Below are 22,905 nucleotides of genomic sequence, written 5' to 3' on the forward strand. Positions count from 1 at the left end.
TGGCATATGAGGACACAAATGTGTATAATGCCATGGGTATGACACAGGTATTACAGGAGAGGGTGAAATATGAGGACATTACCCATGGCCCCACTTTACAAAAGGCTTATAAATCACACAGGAGGAGTTTTTATGAGAAAGTAAAAATGCAGAATGTTTCCTGTGATGGGTAGGTTTAGGGGCTGTGTGTGTGTGTGTGTGTGTGTGTGTGTGTGTGTGTGTGTGTGTGTGTGAGAGAGAGAGAGAGAGAGAGAGAGAGAGAGAGAGAGAGAGAGAGAGAGAGAGAGAGAGAGAGAGAGAGAGAGAAAGAGAGTGTGTGTGTTTAAATGTACAATATATTATGTATATCCATACAAACATCTCAACTTAAATGTTGATTCATTTTATACTTTCATATCTGAGGTGTTGTCATGGTGAAACTGGCTGACATTTATGATATTTAAATGACATCAGAGTGACTTTATTAAACAAGAATGTAATTTAATTATAATAATCAAACAGAGTAAACAACACTATTGCGTCTCATTTTAAGAAAACTACAAACACAGATGTATGAAGTTAGTCTCATGAAGAATAAACCGTGATGTGCTCATCAAACGGTTCATCATCACTTTAATATCACACGAACACCGAACACAGCAGCAGATCCTCAGACGCCTCCCGTGTGTCCAAACATTACCCAGCATGCCCTGTTTCTAAAACAGACACCGTTACCCGGTACACAAAGATTGGTCTAAAAAATGCAAACCCTGTCATGTGAAGACCCCTACAAAACTAACACTCACAAAACCCGTGAAAAACACACAGCAAGCAGCGGAGCCTGAGCTCAGTCCATCAGAGTCTGCGCTCATCAGAGTCTGCGCGGGCTCGGGTGCCCGTTGTGGAACAGCTTCTGCTTCACCGTGTTATTCGCGGCGTCCTCTGTGCTCCGGCGCGGCTGCAGGCGTCTGCGCAGCTCCCTCAGGCTACACACACGCGACACCCACCGCCACGAGTGCCACAGCTCACCGTCTGCACCTGAAACACACAGAGCCGGAGCGTAGCGTCAGTCAGCGCCGCTAGCGTCTGTAGCCGTCAGCGAGCCGGAGCGTAGCGTCAGTAGCCGTCAGCGAGCCGGAGTGTAGCGTCAGTCAGCACCGCTAGCGTCTGTAGCCGTCAGCGAGCCGGAGCGTAGTGTCAGTAGCCGTCAGCGAGCCGGAGTGTAGCGTCAGTCAGCGCCGCTAGCGCCTGTAGCCGTCAGCGAGCCGGAGCGTAGCGTCAGTAGCCGTCAGCGAGCCGGAGTGTAGCGTCAGTCAGCGCCGCTAGCGTCTGTAGCCGTCAGCGAGCCGGAGCGTAGCGTCAGTAGCCGTCAGCGAGCCGGACTGTAGCGTCAGTCAGCGCCGCTAGCGTCTGTAGCCGTCAGCGAGCCGGAGCGTAGCGTCAGTAGCCGTCAACGAGCCGGAGCCAAGCGTCTGTAGCTGTCAGCGAGCCAGAGCGTAGCATCAGTAGCCAGCAGCGAGCCGGAGCGTAGCGTCTGTAGCCGTCAGCTAGCCGGAGGGTAAAGTCAGTAGCCGTCAGCGAGCCGGAGCGTAGCGTCTGTAGCCGTCAGCGACCCGGAGCGTAAAGTCAGTAGCCGTCAGCGAGCCGGAGGATAAAGTCAGTAGCCGTCAGCGAGCCGGAGCGTAGCGTCTGTAGCCGTCAGCTAGCCGGAGGGTAAAGTCAGTAGCCGTCAGCGAGCCGGAGCGTAGCGTCTGTAGCCGTCAGCGACCCGGAGCGTAAAGTCAGTAGCCGTCAGCGAGCCGGAGTGTAAAGTCAGTAGCCGTCAGCGAGCCGGAGCCTGGCGTCTGTAGCCGTCAGCGATCCGGAGCGTAAAGTCAGTAGCCGTCAGCGAGCCGGAGCGTAAAGTCAGTAGCCGTCAGCGAGCCGGAGCCTAAAGTCAATAGCCGTCAGCGAGCCGGAGTGTAAAGTCAGTAGCCGTCAGCGAGCCGGAGTGTAAAGTCAGTAGCCGTCAGCGAGCCGGAGCCTGGCGTCTGTAGCCGTCAGCGATCCGGAGTGTAAAGTCAGTAGCCGTCAGCGAGCCGGAGCGTAAAGTCAGTAGCCGTCAGCGAGCCGGAGCGTAAAGTCAGTAGCCGTCAGCGAGCCGGAGCCTAAAGTCAGTAGCCGTCAGCGAGCCGGAGCCTAAAGTCAGTAGCCGTCAGCGAGCCGGAGCCTGGCGTCTGTAGCCGTCAGTGAGCCGGAGCGTAGCGTCAGTCAGCGGCGCTAGCGTCAGTAGCCGGCAGCGAGCTGGAGCGTAGCGTCAGTAGCCCTCAGCGAGCCGGAGCGCAGCGTCTGTAGCCGTCAGTGAGCTGGAGTGTAGCGTCTGTAGCCGCCAGTGAGTCGGAGCATAGCGTCAGTAGCCGTCAGCGAGCCGGAGCGTAGCGTAGCGTCTGTAGCCGCCAGCGAGCCGAAGCGTAGCGTCAGTAGCCGCCAGCGAGCCGGAGCATAGCATCAGTAGCCGTCAGCGAGCCATAGCGTAGCATAGCATCTGTAGCCGTCAGCGAGCCGGAGCGTAGCGTAGCGTCTGTAGCCGTCAGCGAGCCGGAGCGTAGCGTCAGTAGCCGTCAGCGAGCCGGAGCGTAGCGTCAGTAGCCATCAGTGAGCCGTAGCGTAGCATCAGTAACCGACAGCGAGCCGGAGCGTAGCGTCAGTAAGTGCAGTGAGCCGTAGCGTAGCGTCAGTAGCCGACAGCGAGCCGGAGTGTAGCGTCAGTAAGTGTAGCCGCTCACCGTAGGCTCGGCTGGACCTCCAGAAGCGCAGGGCACAGTGAAGCGCCCCGTCCAGCCACAGCAGGAGCCAGCTGATGCAGAAGCCCATCAGGAGACCCAGCACCAGGTCCAGCTCCTGCTTGCTGACGCTGCTGCCCGCCGACGAGCCCTCGTACGGGATCACATGCTCCACATGATGCCTGTGGGATGAGCAGAACATCGCCTCAGAGACAAACACAGGTTCTGTTCTGTTTCACTTACATTTAACAATATCCTGCCGTATTACAGGAACTATCCCATTAGACGACGCGCACTCTTTCACTAACCCAGTCCCGTCACTGCCTTTGTCTTTTTGGGGTGAAACGCGACCTGGATTCATGGGGTTGTAGGTCAGATGTCTGATGTTCAACAAGCCGTTACTGGCTTCTTTCCCAGCACACTAAAGCGGGCTCAGGTAACCTCCCCGCTAATGCTAACGCTAACCCACACCACTGGAAAACTACAGACCAGACTGAGATTCCTCAGGGTTTCCCAGCTAACTAAATTATGAGAACAGTTCGCCAATGCTCCTAACAAGTTATCAAACGTTATTCCTGAATGTTCTCTGAATGTTTTGTTCTTGGGTAGCCGACCGTTAAGGGAACGTTCTGAAACAAGAAGTATGTTAGTAATGTTAGACGAACCCAAATGCTCATGTGCAACCTGCGCGGTTACGAAAATCCGACGCTATGCGTTCAGTAGGTGTGTAGTCTTCTGATGACGAAATTTGCGTCATACGCACGCAAAAGTGTAGTTAAATGGCAGTGTTATTGAACTTTAACATCTGTGCTGTTACGAAAAATAGACCTAAGCATAAAAGTGCGATCACATTAAAGATATTTCTATGGAAGCCCGTTTCCGGCACTAAATTAAAAAAGAAATAAAAAGAGTAATTGGAACTTTTTATCTCAGAATTGTGACTTTATATCACGCAATTACTCGTTTTATTTTATTTAGTGCCGGAAACAGTCTTCCATGCATTTCAGTGAAATTTCACAGGCAGAAAATATTTATTAATCAACACCGTAGCAATGTATGAAGCGCTGCTCACAGGTCGATTTTTAAGCAGCTTTCGCGCAAACTAATTAGCGTGACCAACATTAGCGAAATCTGAGGGAACTTTTTCACCCTCACGCGAAACTCCCGAAGGTGCAGATTCAGAGTTTATATCTCAGAATCGTGACTTTATATCACGCAATTGTGAGTTTATATTTCAGAATTATGACTTTATATCACGCAATTGTGACTTTATATCATGCAATTGTGACTTTATATCACGCAATTGTGAGTTTATATCTCAGAATTATGACTTTATACCACGCAATTGTGACTTTATATCACACAATTGTGACTTTATATCACAGAATTGTGACTTTATATCACGCAATTGTGACTTTATATCTCAGAATTATGACTTTATATCACGCAATTGTGAGTTTATATCTCAGAATTGTGACTTTATATCACACAATTGTGCGTTTATATCTCAGAATTATGACTTTATGTCACGCAATTGTGAGAAAAAAAGCCCCAATTACTCTTTATTTTTTATTTAATGACTAATGAACGTGACCAACATTAGCGAAATCTGCGTGAACTTTTTCACCCTTGTGCGGATTCCGTTTGCAAACCAGAAATATTTAAATAATAACGGGCTAAAGCTGCATTCCCCTCAGGTGTAGCTATTCGGCTATGGGTGTGTCTAGTAAGTGAATAAAAATAAACGTACCTGCCACAGGTGCAGTGACACACGCGCTCGGGTCCGCGCATGCGCGGTAGGATGAAGTTGTGAAATCGGTCCAGCAGCGCGTTCATGTCGGACATACACACGACGGCCTGGAAAACATCAAAACTACTGCCATTTCCCAGCGATCAGCGTTTAAAATGCATTTCAACATGTTTCTCCACAGAAAACCCACACAATTAGCAATAAAGTTCAGCTGCAGCCAGAGAGAGAGTTATGCAATTCCTCAGCAGAATCTTCACACAGATCTTCTTACCAGCACCAGAACCGCTCCAGCCACCATAAACATCATCTTCATCCACACAGCGCGAGCATCCTCTTCATCACATCTTCATCACAGCACATCATCATCATCATCACACAGTCCACAAACAACAACAACAACAACACAGATCGCGCTATCATTTGCCCAGCATCTCCACAGCGAACCCTCCTCAGAGATCATTGCAGCATCTTCATCATCATCCTCCTCATCTTCATCCTCCTCCTCCTCGCGCGCGGATCATCAGATGTCTCACCTGCGGCTCGCGCTTCTACAACATGTCCGCGAGCGTCGCGTCGCGTCGCGTTCGTGCGAGCGTGAGGCGCGTCGATCGGATCTGAAGTGTAAGTGATCTGCTGGAGTTTGACTGTATCAGATCTCAGATCAGTCCATTAGCTTAATGAGGAGCTCCTGCGTCACGCTCATCTGGAATAACAGACACACGCGTAATACCACACAGCGCGGCTTCTGCACATGGAGAGAGATAACCTTTGGGGGTTTTCAATGGTTTTTGAACATGCCTGTTCTCACAAATAACAACTATATTAGCGTCAACACCAACGCACGCGATCACGTTATTTTTATTTATTATTTAAGCGCGCGCTGCAGTTTTGATCGTCTACCGCGTTAAATTCTCGAGCTCTGATTGGCTGTTTTTATCGCTGCTCAGCTGGAAAAAATAATAACAGCTAATCACTCTGAAATTAATAACAAATATTGTTCCTTTACCTCTTTGGTGAACTATTGCGAGTTAGCGCGATTATTCAAACTTTAGTAATAGTTTTCGTGGTCGAGCGCAGCTTTTGCACATAGATCGATACCTCTGGGGGTTTTCAATGTTTTTGAACATTTATTGCCTCTGTTCACACAAACAACAACTATATTAGCGTCCACACCGACACACAATAATTTGTATTTATTATTTAAGCGCGCGCTGCAGTTTTGTCGTGTACTGCGTTAAATTCTCGAGCTCTGATTGGCTGTAAGGGTCATTCCACGAAATCGGCGCCTTTAGAAATAATCAGATATAGAATTAATATACCAACACATACATTTGTGATTTAAACATTTTTATTTTATTTATTACGTTAAATAAAAGTCAATTAAATATTAATTTAAGTAATAAAAATAAGCTATAAGTATATTTTCATTGTTAAGCAGTGTTTGGGCATAAGTATACATATAAATCATTTTATCGGTGTCTCTTGATTCCATGTCATTCCTGTTACCCTCACCAAAACCCCTGTAAAATAATGGTAGATTCCAGTGACACTTCTTCATATCCTCATCTCTCATCATTACTCCAACAGCTAACACTCAAACAGGGGTTCGTTCTCTGCTATAATCTTTTATTGTTGATGGTTTATGAGAATCGACTGAGGTGCGGACGTCATGCAATGTCAAAACTGTTACCAATTTTAAAGTATAGCCTAAATTAAAATTATTTATTTAACTTAATGAAATCAATATCTACAAGCTTTTGTGGTATTGACTGTTAGCTAGCAATTAGCAAATTAGCTTGAATTTGTCAAACCTGTTCACAAAAAAATATTACAATTATATTTGAAATGGCCTTCCAAGTGTTTCCATTGTAAACCTATCAATTGTATTTTGGACAAAGCCCTTCTTTTAATATCTCTCTTGTAAAAATATATGTTTTTCCTAATCGGCATGTGATCATCCTCTTAAATTTGTAAATTCTTCGTCATCTGAATGACAAAAATAAGATTAAAAAAATATATATCCAAAAATTGAAACAATTGAACTGAAGAGGGACTAAAATACTGCTCAAATAAGGTAAAACTATAACATAGTTCAAATTAAAACTTGTATATAGAAACGCTTGTGTCTGAAAATATCAAAACATGCGGTAGGTAGAGTCAGAAATAATAATCATAGCCTGAGATGGCACAATAGAACTTCTTGTTATTGTAAGCAGTCTTCTTTTCATGCATATTTTTAAAACATAGATTAAACTTATTTTATATTTAAATTTTTCAAAGTTGAAAAGGCACCGATTTCGTGGACTGACCCGTAAATGTTTTTATCGCTCCTCAGCTTATTGTGAACTATTGAGAGTTATCGCGATTATTCAAACTTTAATAAATGTTCTCGCTGTTCAGAGCGGCTTGAACCTTTTATGATGTATTGCCATATGGTTTTTGAACATTTAATGCCAGTTTACACAAACAACTATATTAGCGTCCACACCAACACACATTATTTTTGTTTATTATAATTCTTGAGCTCTGATTGGCTGGAAAAAAATATCTGAAATTTAAAACAAATATCATTCCTCTACCTCTATTGTGAACTATTGAGAGTTAGCGCTATTATTCAAACTTTAGTAATCGTTCTCGTTGTTCAGCGTGCATCTTTTGCAAATGTAGATGTTTTTATGTATTGCCATGCCAACATTTATTGCCTGTTCACACAAACAACAACTATTAGCGCCCACACCAAAGGACGCGATAACGTTTTTATTTATAATAAAGCGCGCGTTGCAGTTATCATCTACCGTGTTAAATTCTCGAGCTTTGATTGGCTGTCAACGTTTTTATTGCTCATCAGCTGGAAAAAAAATCTAAAAAAATGAACAAATATCGTGAACTATCGCGTTAGTGCGATTATTCAAACTTTAGTAATCGTTCTCGCTGTTCAGAGCGGCTTTTGAACCTTAGTTTTTAATGTATTGCCATGGTTTTTGAACATTTAATGCCCGTTCAAACACCTATATTAGCGTCCACACCAACTCACAATAACGTTTTTATTATAAGCGCGCGTTACAGTTGTCGTCTGCCGCGTTAAATTCTCGAGCTCTGATTGGCTGTCAATGTTTTTAATCGCTCATCAGCTGGAAAAAAATACACTCTCAAATTAATAACAAGTATCGTTCCTCTATTTTGAACTATTGAGAAGCGCTCTTATTCAAAACGTATGCGTGAGATTTTACCATAATGCCATGCCGAGGAATTATTATGGTGTATGAATGTGTAATAATTCTGTACAGAGAATATGCAAGAGAAACACGTTCACTGAGATTCATCGACGCTTTATTCATTCATTCATTCACTCATTTATAGCGCAATATTTACAAGAATAATTTCAGGCACTCTGGGCTGCTTCAGGTACAATTTACAAAATTAAAGGAAAACAAAAACAAAATATCCTCAATAGGTATCAAATCCCATGTTTAAATAACGATGAAATAAATTCATGAGAAACTCAAGATATCACATCCCGTCTGCCAGTTATTAAAGGGTTAGTTCAGCCAGAAATTAAACATCATTAACTCCACACCCGTAAGACCTCCACTCATCTTCACACACAGTTTAAGATATTTTATATTTAGTCCGAGAGCGTATGCAAGTGTATGCACACTATACTGTCCATGTCCAGAAAGGGAATAAAAACATCATCACAGTAGTCCATATGAGACATCAGTGGGTTAATTAGAGTCTCTTGAAGCATCCAAAATACATTTGGGTCCAAAAATAACAAAAACTACGACTTTATTCAGCATTGGCTTCTCTTCCGCGTTTGTGTTCAATCCTCAAATAAAGATTCAAACGGTTATGAGTCAGCGAATCGATCAATGAATCAATATGCTGATTCAATTCAATTGCATATTGTGAAGCCAATGCTGAATAAAGTCGTAGTTTTTGTTATTTTTGGACCCAAATGTATTTTGGATGCTTCAAGAGACTCTAATTAACCCACTGATGTCTCATATGGACTACTGTGATGATGTTTTTATTCCCTTTCTGGACATGGACAGTATAGTGTGCATACACTTGCATACGCTCTCGGACTAAATATAAAATATCTTAAACTGTGTGTGAAGATGAACGGAGGTCTTACGGGTGTGGAGCGACATTAGGGGGAGGAGTTAATGATGTTTAATTTCTGGCTGAACTAACCCTTTAAATATCACATCCTCTAAATAAACATCTTTATAACCGTGATCAGATATGGTAGCAACAGACCCTTCGCCCGCGAGCGAACCCTCGAGGGTTTGATCACAGACGGGTCAGTGGGCCGAGAGCTCAGCGATCCGCTCCGAGAGAGTGTCCTCCGCTCTGAATGTCCGTGTCTTACGGAGGGCCGGCGTCCCATCTGAGGTTTGTGTTGACAGTAAACAGAATGAGAGCGAGACTGCGGGCCGGATGAGTGCGGGTCAGTAGAAGCAGACCGTGTGGAGGAACGGCCGGTGGCTTTTGTCCTCAAACTCCTGCAGAAGCTCGTCCATCTCATTCTCCATGTCGTCAGTGTGCTGGATCTGGGAGAGGAACACGGATCAGAACACACTCCACGAGCACACACTTCATGAAGCCATTTTCAAAAAACTTCTTAAGACACATCTCTTCCAGCTGACCCTGACCAATAAAGACCGGCACTTTAGGGTCCCGTTGTTCGCGATTCCATCTTTCAGACTTTAGTCAGTGTGTAATGTTGCTGTTAGAGCATAAATAATACCTGTAAAATTATAAAGCTCAAAGTTCAATGCCAAGCCAGATATTTCATTTAACAGAAGTTCCCTTTCAAAGCCGACAGCGAGCGGCCGGTTTGGACGACAGCGCTGCACTTCCTGCTGTGATGACGTCACTAGAAACGTTTGTTGGCTCCGCCCACAAGAACACGCAACATAGGGGGCGTGGTCTCGTTGCTCTCCCGCGTGGAGAAGAGCGCATTCAGCGCTTGCATCGCCCCGTTATGATAAGAGGCGGGACCTTTCTGGGCAAAGTGCGCTAAGCTGCTGTCCAATCACAACACGGGAAGCGCTGGCCCAATCAGAACTCGTTACGTGTTTCTGAAGGAGGGACTTCAGAGAACAAGGAAATCATCAGGCCGTTTGTAGGACAGAGGAAACAGCGCTGTACAGATAAGACAACGGTGTGAAAAATACTGTGTTTTACACGCGACACACGAACTCATGTTATATTGCACACTGAAAACATAATCAAAGCTTCGAAAACACGCGAAGAACGGGACCTTTAAATATCAAATTACTTGTTTGTAAAAAAAATTTGAAAAATGGTGTAGTTTGATCAACCCAGCCGCCCGCGGCTAAAAATAACGTTTGTTCTAAAATGTTTATTAAGTTTTAAACTGCTAATCCAGCCTGTGTGCTGTAAACCGCACCGTGAGGAGGAGACTCTCCCGCTTCCACATGTGTAACACATCTCACGATTGATCCTTCAGAGGCTCCGTAGTCAGCGTGGATGAGGCATCAGTATATGTCCAGGAAACACACGTGGGACGGCCCCCATGAGCCAAACTAATGATTTTATCATTAAACGTAGCCTCAGTTATGTTTGTTGGTCACAACTTGTATTGTTTGCTTTAATTTTTGAAGTTAACTGATAATATATTTCTCTGAAGAAAAATGCTTGTTTATAGTGTTATTATTATATAACAATCCTTCTATTCACTTTACTACTTGAACTTTTTAGGACACTGTCCGCAAATAAAATACACCCGTTTTCACTCAACAACCTAGAAACGCCAAGAATAATGTTATAATAAATGGCTTTATTACACGGCTCTGTGAAATACTTGACTCTGATTGGTCAATCGCTCATTCCAGCGGTGTGTTATTTCCAGATAACACACACCGCTCATCCGGGTACTGCGAGTTATCGTGACCGGTTCTACTTCTGTGCTTAACGCTGGCGCCATCTTGTGGCTTAAACAGCCGTGGGTTACAATGGAAGACTTCAAGGCGGGTTTCCTTTATAACGTTTTAAATATGGATATTTTTCTGACACAAACGCATCGATTGGAATCAGAAGGCTCTATTAACCCATCGGAGTCGAGTGGAGCACGTTATTTGACGGACAGCTGCATTTAATGGACTTCAGAAACAGCTCCAACTACTGCTGGGATTAACGTTAGCCTGGACTTTTTAAATATAACTCTGATTGTATTTGTCTGACAGAAGAATGTCATAAACACCTATAATGACCTGAGGGTGAGTAAATCATAGGCTTGGGTTCATCTTTGGCTGAACTAACCCTTTCAGCATTCATTCCCAACATTTAGCAGCGATAGATAAAGGCTTAAAGCAGTACAGAACTGTTCTTCTTCGCGGAAGCTTTGCGGAAGAGCTAATAAAATATTTAATCTCAAGACAATATTTAGTGTCTGATTTATTTGAGACTAGTAGGCGTGTAATAAGCGGGATAATGTCCACCCAGCCGGTTGTTATCTCAGAATAAACCCCTTCAGAGTGACGCTCCGCTTCGCCTCGGGGTCCTGATCGCTCTGGAGGGGTTTATTCTGAGATAACAGCCAGCTGGGTGGACATTAGCCCTTACATAACATGCTGAGGGATTGTTACATGTAGACAAAAAATTGATCTGGAAGTGTAAAACAACCAAGTCTAACTCTCTAAAGGAAAAAATCCAAACTTCATGAAGTTGTGTTTGAGTTCACAGTAAAAACATCACATTTTTGCTGCCGTTTTTCTTGAAATTATATTAATTGAATCCATTCTAAGAAAGAAGAAATGTAAAAACTGGGACATTAAATGAGCTAGATGGAGGCTTCAGGTTCTCCCGTTTAAAATGATATATAGCACTCTTCAAGAAAAAGAAGAGTAGAGGCACGTCAGGCGCCCCAATAATGTTCTCGGTCTTTAAGGGCTCACTGAGACGTCTTACAGCTCTTACAGGTTGTTGGCCGAGTTTGTTTCGTTGCTTCTATGGCTCTCCCCTTTTTGTTAATCGCTTTGGATAAAAGCGTCTGCTAAATGATTAAATGTAAATGTTACACACAGGGTCATCATGAGACTTTATTCTTCATGAAACTCCCACCCAAATGTACTGACTGCTAATCAAACCATCTCACATAAACCATAATTTAACATCTGCCGTTTATTGACAGTTTAAATAGCTGTTATATTAGCATCAAGGAGATACTATTATAGATTAATAAAGGGTTAGTTCATCCAAAAATGTAAATTCTGTCATTAAAGGGTTACTTCACCGCTTTTTCATATTAAACTGTTATTCCCTTAACTTAAACGAGTTGACACACACCTCTCTCGTCTCAGTGTGTGCTCTTAATCTCTCTGACACGCGGTGACGATCTGATAGCATTTAGCTTAGCCCACTAAGCCCAGTTCATTCACTATGGTACCAAACAGAGATCAAGTTAGAAGTGCCAAACACCTCCACGTTTCCCCTATTTAAATACAGTTACACGAGTAGTTGAACGATCAAGTATGGTGACAAAATAAAACGTGGCGCGTTTCTAATCGGATTAAAAAGGAGAACTATAATGTACGGAGGATTAGCACTTCTGAGAGTACTTCGGCTCGGCGCAGTAAAAAGTCCCGGCCGGAACATCTTCCCTCACATCTCCCCCTCACTCTCTCATTTCTGTCAATAGGGAGGTGTGAGGGAAGGTGTTCCGGCCGGGACTTTTTACTGCGCCGAGCCGAAGTACTCTCAGAAGTGCTAATCCGACGTACATTATAGTTCTCCTTTTTAATCCGATTAGAAACGCGCCACGTTTTATTTTGTCCTCATTCTTGATCGTTCAGCTATTCGTGTAACTGTATTTAAATAGGGAACACGTGGAGGAGTTTGGTACTTCATCTCTGTTTGGTACCATAGTGATTTTTGACTAACCTCAGGTCATCTTACCTCTGCTGATTAAAATAGCCATATACACACCTAAAGGATTATTAGGAACACACACTAATACTGTGTTTGACCCTTTCTCCTTCAGAACTGCCTTAATTCTCCGTGGCATTGATCAACAAGCTGCTGAAAGCATTCTTTAGAAATGTCGGCCCATATTGATAGGAGAGCATCTTGCAGTTGATGGAGATTTGTGGGATGCACATCCAGGGCACGAAGCTCCCGTTCCACCACATCCCAAAGATGCTCTATTGGGTTGAGATCTGGGGACTGTGGCGGCCATTTTAGTACAGTCAACTCATTGTCATGTTCAAGAAACCAATCTGAAATGATTGGAGCTTTGTGACATGGTGCATTATCCTGCTGGAAGTAGCCCTCAGAGGATGGGCACATGGTGGTCATAAAGGGATGGACATGGTCAGAAACAATGCTCAGGTAGGCCGTGGCATTTAAACGATGCCCAATTGGCACTAAGGGGCCTAAAGTGTGCCAAGAAAACATCCCCCACACCATTACACCACCACCACCAGCCTGCACAGTGGGAACAAGTGTGTGTGTGTGTGTATTATTGATCAGTTGATGGTGTCAGCTCTACTCACACACTGGCAGAGTTCGCAGATGAGGAAGGCTCCCAGCGTGGCCTCCTCGTGGTTGTCCTGGATGTCCACGTTGATGACGTGCACCGGCTGAAAGGTCTCCTGTTCGCGCGAGTTCAGGTCTGAAAGAGACACAGGGTTATTCTGAGCTCCAGAGCGAGCTTTGCTCAAAGGCAGCGAGCCTGAATGCTCACCCTCCAGCACCTGGTCGTACACGCGCTCCTCACAGGTTATCACCAGGTCGAACTGGTCCTTGCAGCTCTGGAAGCGCTCCGGCCGCGTCTTGATGCGTTTGTTGCGGTCCAACATGTGCAAGATGCCGTTCTGTGTGTATCTGAGGAGGATCAGCGGTCAAGGAACACAGCAAACTAACTTTTTTTTTTTTTACACATTCCTCTACCCACATAAAGAGGGAAGAACCCCAAGCCACCCCCCCCATCCAAAAAAAACAAAAAACTGGAGGATTAGAAAATATCAAGACTCTCCGAGCAATTACACTTAAAGCGTTAGTTCAGCCAGAAATGTAAAGTGTGTGATTAATTCCTCCTGTGGTTGGCCAGCCGTCAGACCTCCGCTCATCTTCACACACAGATGAAGATATTAGTGTTGAAATCCGATGGCTCAGAAAGGCCTTCATTGACACCAATGTCATTTCCTCTCTCAAGACCCATAAAGGCACTAAAGACGTCGTTACAAAGCCCATCTCACTACAGCGGCTCTACAATCATTGATGAAGAGGCCAGAATAGAGTTAGTGCGCAAAAAACACTAAATAACGACTTGTATAGTGATGGCCGATTTCAGAACAAAGCTTCCAACCGTTATGAGTCAGTGAATCGATTCATGATTCGAACCGTTATGAGTCAGTGAATCGATTCATGATTCGAACCGTTATGAGTCAGTGAATCGATTCATGATTCGAACCGTTATGAGTCAGTGAATCGATTCATGATTCGAACCGTTATTAGTCAGTGAATCGATTCATGATTCGAACCGTTATGAGTCAGTGAATCGATTCATGATTCGAACCGTTATGAGTCAGTGAATCGATTCATGATTCGAACCGTTATGAGTCAGTGAATCGATTCATGATTCAGATCGCCAGAGTCTCGTGATCTCAGCGGTTTGATACGCGAAGGGTTAAAACTGAGGAAACTGCGCTGGCGCCATCTGCTGGCCAACCTGAACGTCTGCTCTGAAAAACAGGAGGATCTCATGTCATTGGGTGAATGTGTGGGACAGTGAAAGCAGCCGTCGCTCATCTAAACGCATTTTAAACATCAGATTAAACACTTATTTATACAAATATAGAATTGCTTACATAGAATTATATTATTTATGCACAAGAATAAATCCAAATGTTTGATCATTGACCAATGACCATGAGTGCAAAACAACAGCAACAGCGCGTCGGGCTCTAACATTACAAACCAAGTTATTCACACTGAAAAACATGCTCTTCTTACTTAGTGTTTTTTTCTTGTTTCTATCTAGTCTAAATATTCTCAAATCAAGATGCATTTACTAGATCAGTGAAACGACATGAGATATTTGTTCTTATTTATTGGGGAAAAATATCATAATGAAGTGAGTTTATCTTAAAACAGGCCAAATGATCTGCCAATGGGAGGAGAGAAATAATCTGATTTCTGATTGAAGTCTTGTTTCCGTCCCAAAGAGAAATCAGATTATTTCTCTCCTCCCATTGGCAGATCATTTGGCCTGTTTTAAGATTAACTCACTTCATTTAGATATTTTTCCCCAGTAAATAAGAACAAATATCTCAAGTCGTTTCAGTGATCTAGTAAATGCATCTTGATTTGAGAATATTTAGATATTTAGACTGGAAACGAGACACAATGACTGAGGAAGAAGAGCATTACTGCAGTGCAACTAAATATCCTGATAACATTAATGAATGAGGTCTTCTTTAATTCTATAAACTCTAATCCTGATCTGCCAACATTGTCTCTCTATGATAAATTAAAATAAGCTGATAACATCACTGTTTACTCCAGAACGACTGTACAGCCAAATCTAATTCTGCTGCAGTATTGTCCTGTTTAACACTGAAGCTGCTCTGACACAATCGCCGCTGGAGAAGAGCGATAGAAATAAAGATGACTTCGGGGACGTTAAAAACATTATAAAGGGGCTCAAGACGGCAGAAGATATTCCGGTGTTCTTAGACTATTCTTACGGCACTGACAGATTTCCCTCAAAAAGACTAAATCTACACTGCCGTTCAAAAGATCATCATATGATTCCTAAAGCTTAGTTTATTAAAATACACAAACACAGTAAAGTATTCCTCAAGTGTGTTCTCTATGTGAATATACAGTAAAGTGTGATTTATTGCTGAATTTATCATCATTACTCCAGTCTTCAGTCACATGATCCTTCACACATGTATGATTATCAGTGTTTTTCAGGATTCTTTGATGAATAAAAAGTAAAAAATAAAAAAACATCATTAATTGAATGTCACTTTTGATCAGTTTATTGCGTCCTGTGATCAATAGATGTATTAATTTCTTGGTTCTTTCCCAAAAACAAACTCTTACCGACCCAACATGTTTAAACAGTAGTACAATACTGCAGAAGATTTCCATTTCAGATGAATACTGCAAGCTTCTAATCAAAGAATCCTGAAAAACACTGATAATAATCATAAATGAGTGAGTGATTAGAGAAGGATCATGTGACTGAAGACTGGAGTGATGACGATGATGAGCACAGGAATAAATCACACGTTACTGTATATTCACTCAGAGAACAGATGATCTACTGGAGGAATATTACACCGCTTTACTGGAGTTATGAGCAGAACACACTCATACCGATCAAACTCTTGTGAACGGCAGTGTGTGTGTGAGAAAGTGTAAGTGAGTGTGAAAGTGTGTGTGAGAGTGTGCGTGCGTGCGAGTGAAAGTGCACGTGCGAAAAAAAAGTGTGAGTGTGTGAAAGTGCGTATGAAAGTGTGCGAGTGAAAGAGTGCGTCACCTGTAGAATAACACTCTCTCTGAGCTCAAACACTCGTGATAAAGCTCAGACCATCTCTAGTTTCCATTACCCTTTAATTGGCGCATTAAAACTGCCATTTGAAAATACGCCCAACGGAAACGCGTCAATTTCCCAAACATTAATATAATCGCAAAAAAGTTACGCTCGCATTCAGGCAATTCGAAAAAGGGCATTTTCCTCATTTACAGGTGACCGGTGCGGTACACATCGCTACCACGGGGGAATCTTTCCACTCAACGCCGTAATACAGAGATGTGTCGCTTTAAAAACACTCTCGTAATAATGAGATGTAAACAAAAACAATGTGTTCTTGTTAAAATGATGTATTTTCTGCTAATAATGATTGGCTATGTTGTATAGGGAAGTGTACACTACAGTATATAGGGCCAATGCACCTGTCACACTTCCATATTTCTATATTAGTATAAAAGTATAATATAATAAAGTATATCAGTCTGGAGACTACACTAAAACATCCACTAGCCAATGGAGATCCTATGAGCACAGAAGACTGTGCTTCACAATCAACACATGAAAACACGATGATAGGCTAATGTTTAAACACACTAACTGCTACGGGTTCTGTAACCCATGGGTGACGATGGAGTCGCTCCTTTATGACAGCGAGAACAACTTACAATACTCATCGCTAGCCGTACAGATAAGACGTTTGGAATGATTATCGCCAGATGAAAAAAGATGTTTTAGTCGCATGACATCGGTTACACCGTCATTTCGCAGTAGTTTATCGACAATTCGAAAATAATCGCTAGTCTTGCGCAAATCTGAAATGGAAACGCGGTTTAAATAACAAACACTGTTGTGTTTCTGGCAGAACGCGGTCGTCTCCACGAGCAGCAGGGTCGTCTGTGTGTTTTACTCATATAGAATTGACACGCATTATACGAGCAACGGTGGAGTTAAAAATCTTCATTTGTGTTCTACCGAAGAAACAAACACAACACATCTCGGACGCCCTGCAGATAAACATCACCGGCTCATTCTTGGGGAACTATCGCTTTAAATCTGCTTTTAACACCAACTAAATGGAGGACGGTTAGTATGTAGAGCGGGAAGTGTGCGCATCAACCCATCACTTTATTCAGCGTTCATGTAAACACTAATCGAGGTAGATTTAAAGCGTTAGTAAACAGCGTTACATTTGTAAACCCACAAATGTAAACTCCTGTCGGACCTTCGTTCATCTTCAGAAGACAAATGAAGATCTGAGCGGTTTCTGGCCCTCCACTGGAGAACGACAGTAAAGACATCGGTAAAGTAATCACGTGACGTCAGTGGTGTCACCTCCACGTGAGTGCGTTCATTTACTGCTTTATTTACAAAATATTAATCTCTGATGCGCGTCTGCGATTGATATTTTGTAAATAAAAGCGATACATTTTGTTTTTGAGCAAACAAGCACTCACGATTACTTTAAAGGGTCGGCCAGTAAATGATAATGGTGTGATTAATTCCTCCTGTGGTTGGCCAGCCGTCTGACCTCCGCTCATCTTCACACACAGATGAAGATATTAGTGTTGAAATCCGATGGTCTCGTCTGGTTTGAATCCAGAAGGAATTCTGGCATCTCGAGCGCTGTCGTTACCAAAGCAACAGTCTAAACCGCTTGCGTAACGAGAGTAGGACCTTGTCCAATAAGATCCGTTTGCGGGAGCGATACAGTATTGTGATAGGACAGTTTAGAATTAGCGTTAGAAAGTTACGGCATTAATGATTCAACATACGAAATTCGAAAATAGGAGAATGCATAGAAAGTCTCGTGACCCCCCATAGAATGATCCACGACCCACTGGTTGAGAAACTCTGAATGAATGGACAAAGCTTCGAACCGTTATGAGTCAGTGAATCGATTCATGATTCGAACCGTTATGAGTCAGTGAATCGATTCATGATTCGAACCGTTATGAGTCAGTGAATCGATTCATGATTCGGAATCATAAATGGATTCACTGACTCATAACGGTTCGAAGCTTTGTTCTGAAATCGGCCATCACTATATAAGTCGTTATTTAGTGTTTTTCCCGCACTAACTCTATTCTGGCCTCTTCATCAATGATTGTGGAGCCGCTGTAGTGAGATGGGCTTTGTAACGACGTCTTTAGTGCCTTTATGGGTCTTGAGAGAGGAAATGACATTGGTGTCAATGAAGGCCTTTCTGAGCCATCGGATTTCAACACTAATATCTTCATCTGTGTGTGAAGATGAGCGGAGGTCTGACGGCTGGCCAACCACAGGAGGAATTAATCACACTATTTACATTTCTGGCTGAACTAACGCTTTAAAGCTGTCTTTTTCTTTCTGGGGTTTGAAAGCGGTCGTTGTGTAGTGATCAATGGAGGGGTCAGAGAGCTCTCAGACTTTATCTTCATTAGTATCCGAGGATGAACAGAGGTCTTACCTCCATCGCCCTCTGGTGGCCAGTCCCAGTTAGTTGGTTTCTGTCATTGTAGGCAGATATCATCACGATTTTAATCCTTAAAGGGTTAGTTCACCCAGAAATGAAATGTCTGTCATTAACTCCTCTCCCTAATGTCGCTCCACACCCGTAAGACCTCCGTTCATCTTCACACACAGTTTAAGATATTTTATATTTAGTCCGAGAGCGTATGCAAGTGTATGCACACTATACTGTCCATGTCCAGAAAGGGAATAAAAACATCATCACAGTAGTCCATATGAGACATCAGTGGGTTAATTAGAGTCTCTTGAAGCATCCAAAATACATTTGGGTCCAAAAATAACAAAAACTACGACTTTATTCAGCATTGGCTTCTCTTCCGCGTTTGTGTTCAATCCTCAAATAAAGATTCAAACGGTTATGAGTCAGCGAATCGATTCATGATTCGGATCAAACTGCTAAAATCACGTGACATTGGCGATCCGAATCATGAATCAATTCAATCAATTCATGAATCAAACGCGGAAGAGAAGCCAATGCTGAATAAAGTCGTAGTTTTTGTTATTTTTGGACCCAAATGTATTTTGGATGCTTCAAGAGACTCTAATTAACCCACTGATGGAACGACATTAGGGTGAGTCATTAATGACATTAATTTGATTTTTGGGTGAACTAACCCTCTAAATAAGTTTAGTTTTAGTGTTATTTGATGCTATAAAAACGTGTGACCTCATGATTGACGGCTTCTCTGAGTGATGCTGACCCCGAGGTACTAAAGGACTTTTTCTGGATTTTCAGAAGATTGGAGATTTAGGTTTAATTTCTAAATTTCCATAACTGTTTATTTCACACCAACACAATAAATAGTTCTGCATCTGCGAGAATGTGTGTGAGCTTTTGATATCGCGGCTCTACTTCCTGCGCAGACTCCAGTCCCAAATCTGCACAAGATCTCAGCGCCATATTCAGACCTCCGGAGGCTTCAGCGGAAGACAATGGAGTCGCGTCATGAATAGATCTTTTTCCGGTCTATAGTTTGGAACGATATGAGGAATTAATAACAGGATTCGACCCTTTAAAGGAGTAGTTCGCTTCAGAACTAATCTCCTGATTATTTACCCTTTCCCACTCATCATCCAAGGCGTCTTCAGTTGGAAAGAAAATAAGCTTGAGGAAAACATTTCCAGGGTTTGTCTCCATATAGGGGACAGGTTAAAGGTCCAGCTTCAAAGAGTTTGACACGTCCCCAGATGTGGAATAAGAGTCATCTCGGCAGACCGTTTTCTAAAAAAACAAACATGTATATCATTTTTAACCACAAATGTTTGCCTTGTGCTGCTCTGCGCCACGCAATTCAATTGGAAAGGTCACGTGTGACGCAGGCGAAAACACCCATCGAGTGTTTACAAAGCGTACATGAGAAGACTAAATCCAACACGTTCACAAAAACGGTCATGTCGGATGACTTTGGAGAATATGAGATGGAGTTATTCGCCCTATCATGAGACTTTCCAACGTGACGATCACAGAGCATTTGTGGTTAAAAAGTATAAACATTTTTTGTGTGTGTGTGTGTGTAGGATATGGCCAATGGTTTGCCGAGATAAGACCCTTATTCCACTGCGAAAAACGCTCTCATTTAGTATTAGTTTCTTGTTTCTAATCCAAATATCTAAACATTCAACTCAAGATCCATTTGCTACATAAGTAAAATGATATTTTTTCTAGTTTTCTGGGGAAAAATATAAAAATGAAATAAGTTTGTTGCTTAAAACAAGTAAAATGATCAGCCAATGGAGTGAGAACAATAATCTTATTTCTGATTGGGACAGAAACAAGAATGCCATCAGAAATAAGATTATTGTTCTCGCCCCATTGGCTGATCATTTTACTTGTTTTAAGCAACAAACTTAATTCATTTTTATATTTTTCCCCAGAAAACAAGAAAAAATATCTTGTTGTATTACTAATCCAGTAAATGAATCTTGATTTAAGAATTTTTAGATATTTAGACTGGAAACAAGACGAAATGACTGAGTAAGAAGAGCATTTTTAGCAGTGTGGGGACGTGTCGAGCTCTTTGAGACTGGACCTTTAACCCACTGAAGCGCCCAATACAGAGAAAAAAACCTGGAAATGTTCTCAACAACAAAAACGTAATTTCTTTCCAACTGATGACGTGTGGGAGAGATTTTAATCTGAAGTGAACTACTCCTTCAAAAGGAAATAATCATTGGGTCTTCATTTACTGGATGGAGATATTTGGAAGAATGTTGGGAGTAACTACCATTCTTCTTTTTTTTTGGAACTAGTGAATGATGAACTGTACATTTTAGGTTCCCTAAAGTGTTTGATTCCCATGGAAAGCTAGAACTGATCAAATGCTGGACAAAAGCGTCTGCCAATCGCGTCACCACAGGAGTTCAGAAGAAAAAGACCTGATTGAGACCATGCAGTTCCTAACATAAAGGGCCGTTCACGACAAGAACGATACTATATTAGCGATATATAAACGACTTGTTTTTCCATCATCGTCCTTGATGTGAACAAGCCTCGGGTGATTTTAAGCTCGGTCAGTGTTCATGATGGCCCGGCCTCGTCAATAAACCGATCGATTGGTCTGCGTTTGGGGATCCTGTTGTGTGTTTAGGGATACAGCTCCTTGTCTTTACGGACCAAGTCGTTGTACATCTGCTCGTAAGTGGTTTTGAAGTCGTAAATGTTGGGTTTGTCCGGAGCGGGTCCAGGGAGCTTCACATGGGTTCCTGTGCCGAAGGAACGCACTTCAAACCCTCGCTTGCTGCAGAGATAATGAAGAGACAGTGAGAAAACACAACAGATCAGGAAAACACACACCCGACTTACCTGAGATCAGGTACATCACCTGGATAACCTCACCTGAGAACTAATTTACCAAAGGACTAATCTAATCAAATCAGACCAGCCTACCTTTTAATGTACATTACTTAAATGTATGAAGAAAAGTTCTAGTTTACCCTACCAGCCCCTGAATAACACCCTACACTGCAAAAAATGCTCTTCTTATTTAGTATTTTTTTTTCTTGTTTCCAGTCCAAATATCTAAAAATTCAAGTCAATCAAGATTCGTTTCCTAGATAAGTAAAAACAACAAAAGATATTTTTTCTTGTTTTGTTGAAAATAAAATAAAAATGTAGTGAGTTTTTGCTTAAAACAGGCAAAATGATCTGCCAGTGGGGTGAGAAAAATAATCTTATTTCTGTTTGGAAACAAGACTTCAATCAGAAATAAATTATTTTTCTCACCCCATTGGCAGATCATATCGAGTAAATGCATCTTGATTTAAGATTTTTTAGATATTTAGACTGGAAACAAGACAAAATTACTGAGCAAGAAGAGCATGTTTGCAGTGTAAACTCATTTTATCTGGCTAACCTGGATTTAGGACATGACTATGGATCAGGACCATGGACTAAACCATGGTGCTGCGCTTTTGTGAGGAAACCATTATTATACTGTGTGTTGAAAAACACAAGTATTATATAATTTCGTTGGTCTGACTACTTTATTTCAGAACTTTTCCCTCAATCGTACGCGTTTTAGAAGATCTGCTTCCGTGTTTCTCGACGCGTTTATTTTCCGTATAAAAAAAACAAAAAACGTGTCAATCATTCTTGTGATTTCTCGCGACCTGGCTCGATTCCGATCCGCTTTTGGACCGTCTGAAAATGACAGGACGACGGAAGGGTAAAAGAAACCGGGCTCGAGTTCGGCTCGTCTTTTCCTCGTCGTTACCTCAGGATGTTGTGCGCTTCCATGCTGCGGTTCTGGTTGCTGGAGCACACGACCGCGACGCGCAACGGATGGGCCGGCATCGCTATCTAAAGGCCGGGGAGAGTCGAGCGGGTGTGGGGGACACACTTCGGCTTGAGAGCTCGGTTCGACAGCTCTTCACGGGTCCGCTGATAGGGACAAAATGGCGGCTGAGCTGCGCAGCTGTCAGTAAGGCGTCACAATAGGGGGAGGAGGGGTGGGCGGGGCCTCACAGAAGCGAATCAAAATGACGGAAAACGTCACGCATCTACATATTTATTATTATTTATATAGGCTATATTATAATCGCTCCTGTAGTTATGAATGTCCAAAGATGTATCCTCCTTTGTCCACTGTAGTAGACGTTATTTATTTATTTATTTATTTATTGCACTTCAAATAAACAGTCAGAACTGCAAAACATCCAAATAGAAAAACTAACCAGTCAGCCAGGGGGAGGCTAACATTATATAAAAATATCAAAGGATTCACAAACAGAGACAGTTTTAATTGCTTTCTTATTGTGGGAATGAAGGCTAGTATTGATATATGTCTGCATTTCTTTTTCAAGAACCAAAAATAAAGGTTTGGTTGTACTTACATTTATGTATATGGAATTTAGCACAAATTAAAATTTAATTTATAATATAGTATTCTTTC

General features: G+C 42.5%; 2 protein-coding genes across 3 annotated transcripts; both read right to left on the reverse strand.

Annotated features, from left to right (window-relative positions):
- Positions 1-613: 613 nt before the first annotated feature.
- Positions 614-5,406, reverse strand: tmem240b (transmembrane protein 240b). 2 transcript variants are annotated; one of them, XM_067415127.1, is made up of 4 exons: positions 4,763-5,406; positions 4,492-4,614; positions 2,745-2,923; positions 614-1,017 (listed from the first exon to the last, which is right to left on the reverse strand). In XM_067415127.1, the coding sequence occupies exons 2-4, from the start codon at positions 4,584-4,586 to the stop codon at positions 851-853; spliced, it is 441 nt and encodes a 146-aa protein (XP_067271228.1). In that variant the 5' UTR covers positions 4,587-4,614; positions 4,763-5,406; the 3' UTR covers positions 614-850. The 2 variants fall into 2 exon arrangements, with proteins under 2 accessions (XP_067271228.1, XP_067271227.1); XM_067415126.1 differs by having other exon boundaries at positions 4,492-4,598; positions 4,763-5,405.
- A 3,266-nt stretch (positions 5,407-8,672) lies between these two features.
- On the reverse strand, positions 8,673-22,426 carry ssu72 (SSU72 homolog, RNA polymerase II CTD phosphatase). Its single transcript, XM_067415128.1, has 5 exons — positions 22,228-22,426; positions 21,109-21,252; positions 13,205-13,344; positions 13,014-13,132; positions 8,673-9,047 (listed from the first exon to the last, which is right to left on the reverse strand). The coding sequence occupies exons 1-5, from the start codon at positions 22,305-22,307 to the stop codon at positions 8,946-8,948; spliced, it is 585 nt and encodes a 194-aa protein (XP_067271229.1). The 5' UTR covers positions 22,308-22,426; the 3' UTR covers positions 8,673-8,945.
- Positions 22,427-22,905: the final 479 nt, after the last annotated feature.

Source organism: Pseudorasbora parva, chromosome 14, assembly GCF_024679245.1.
Source record: "Pseudorasbora parva isolate DD20220531a chromosome 14, ASM2467924v1, whole genome shotgun sequence".
NCBI classification, from domain to species: Eukaryota; Metazoa; Chordata; class Actinopteri; order Cypriniformes; family Gobionidae; genus Pseudorasbora; species Pseudorasbora parva.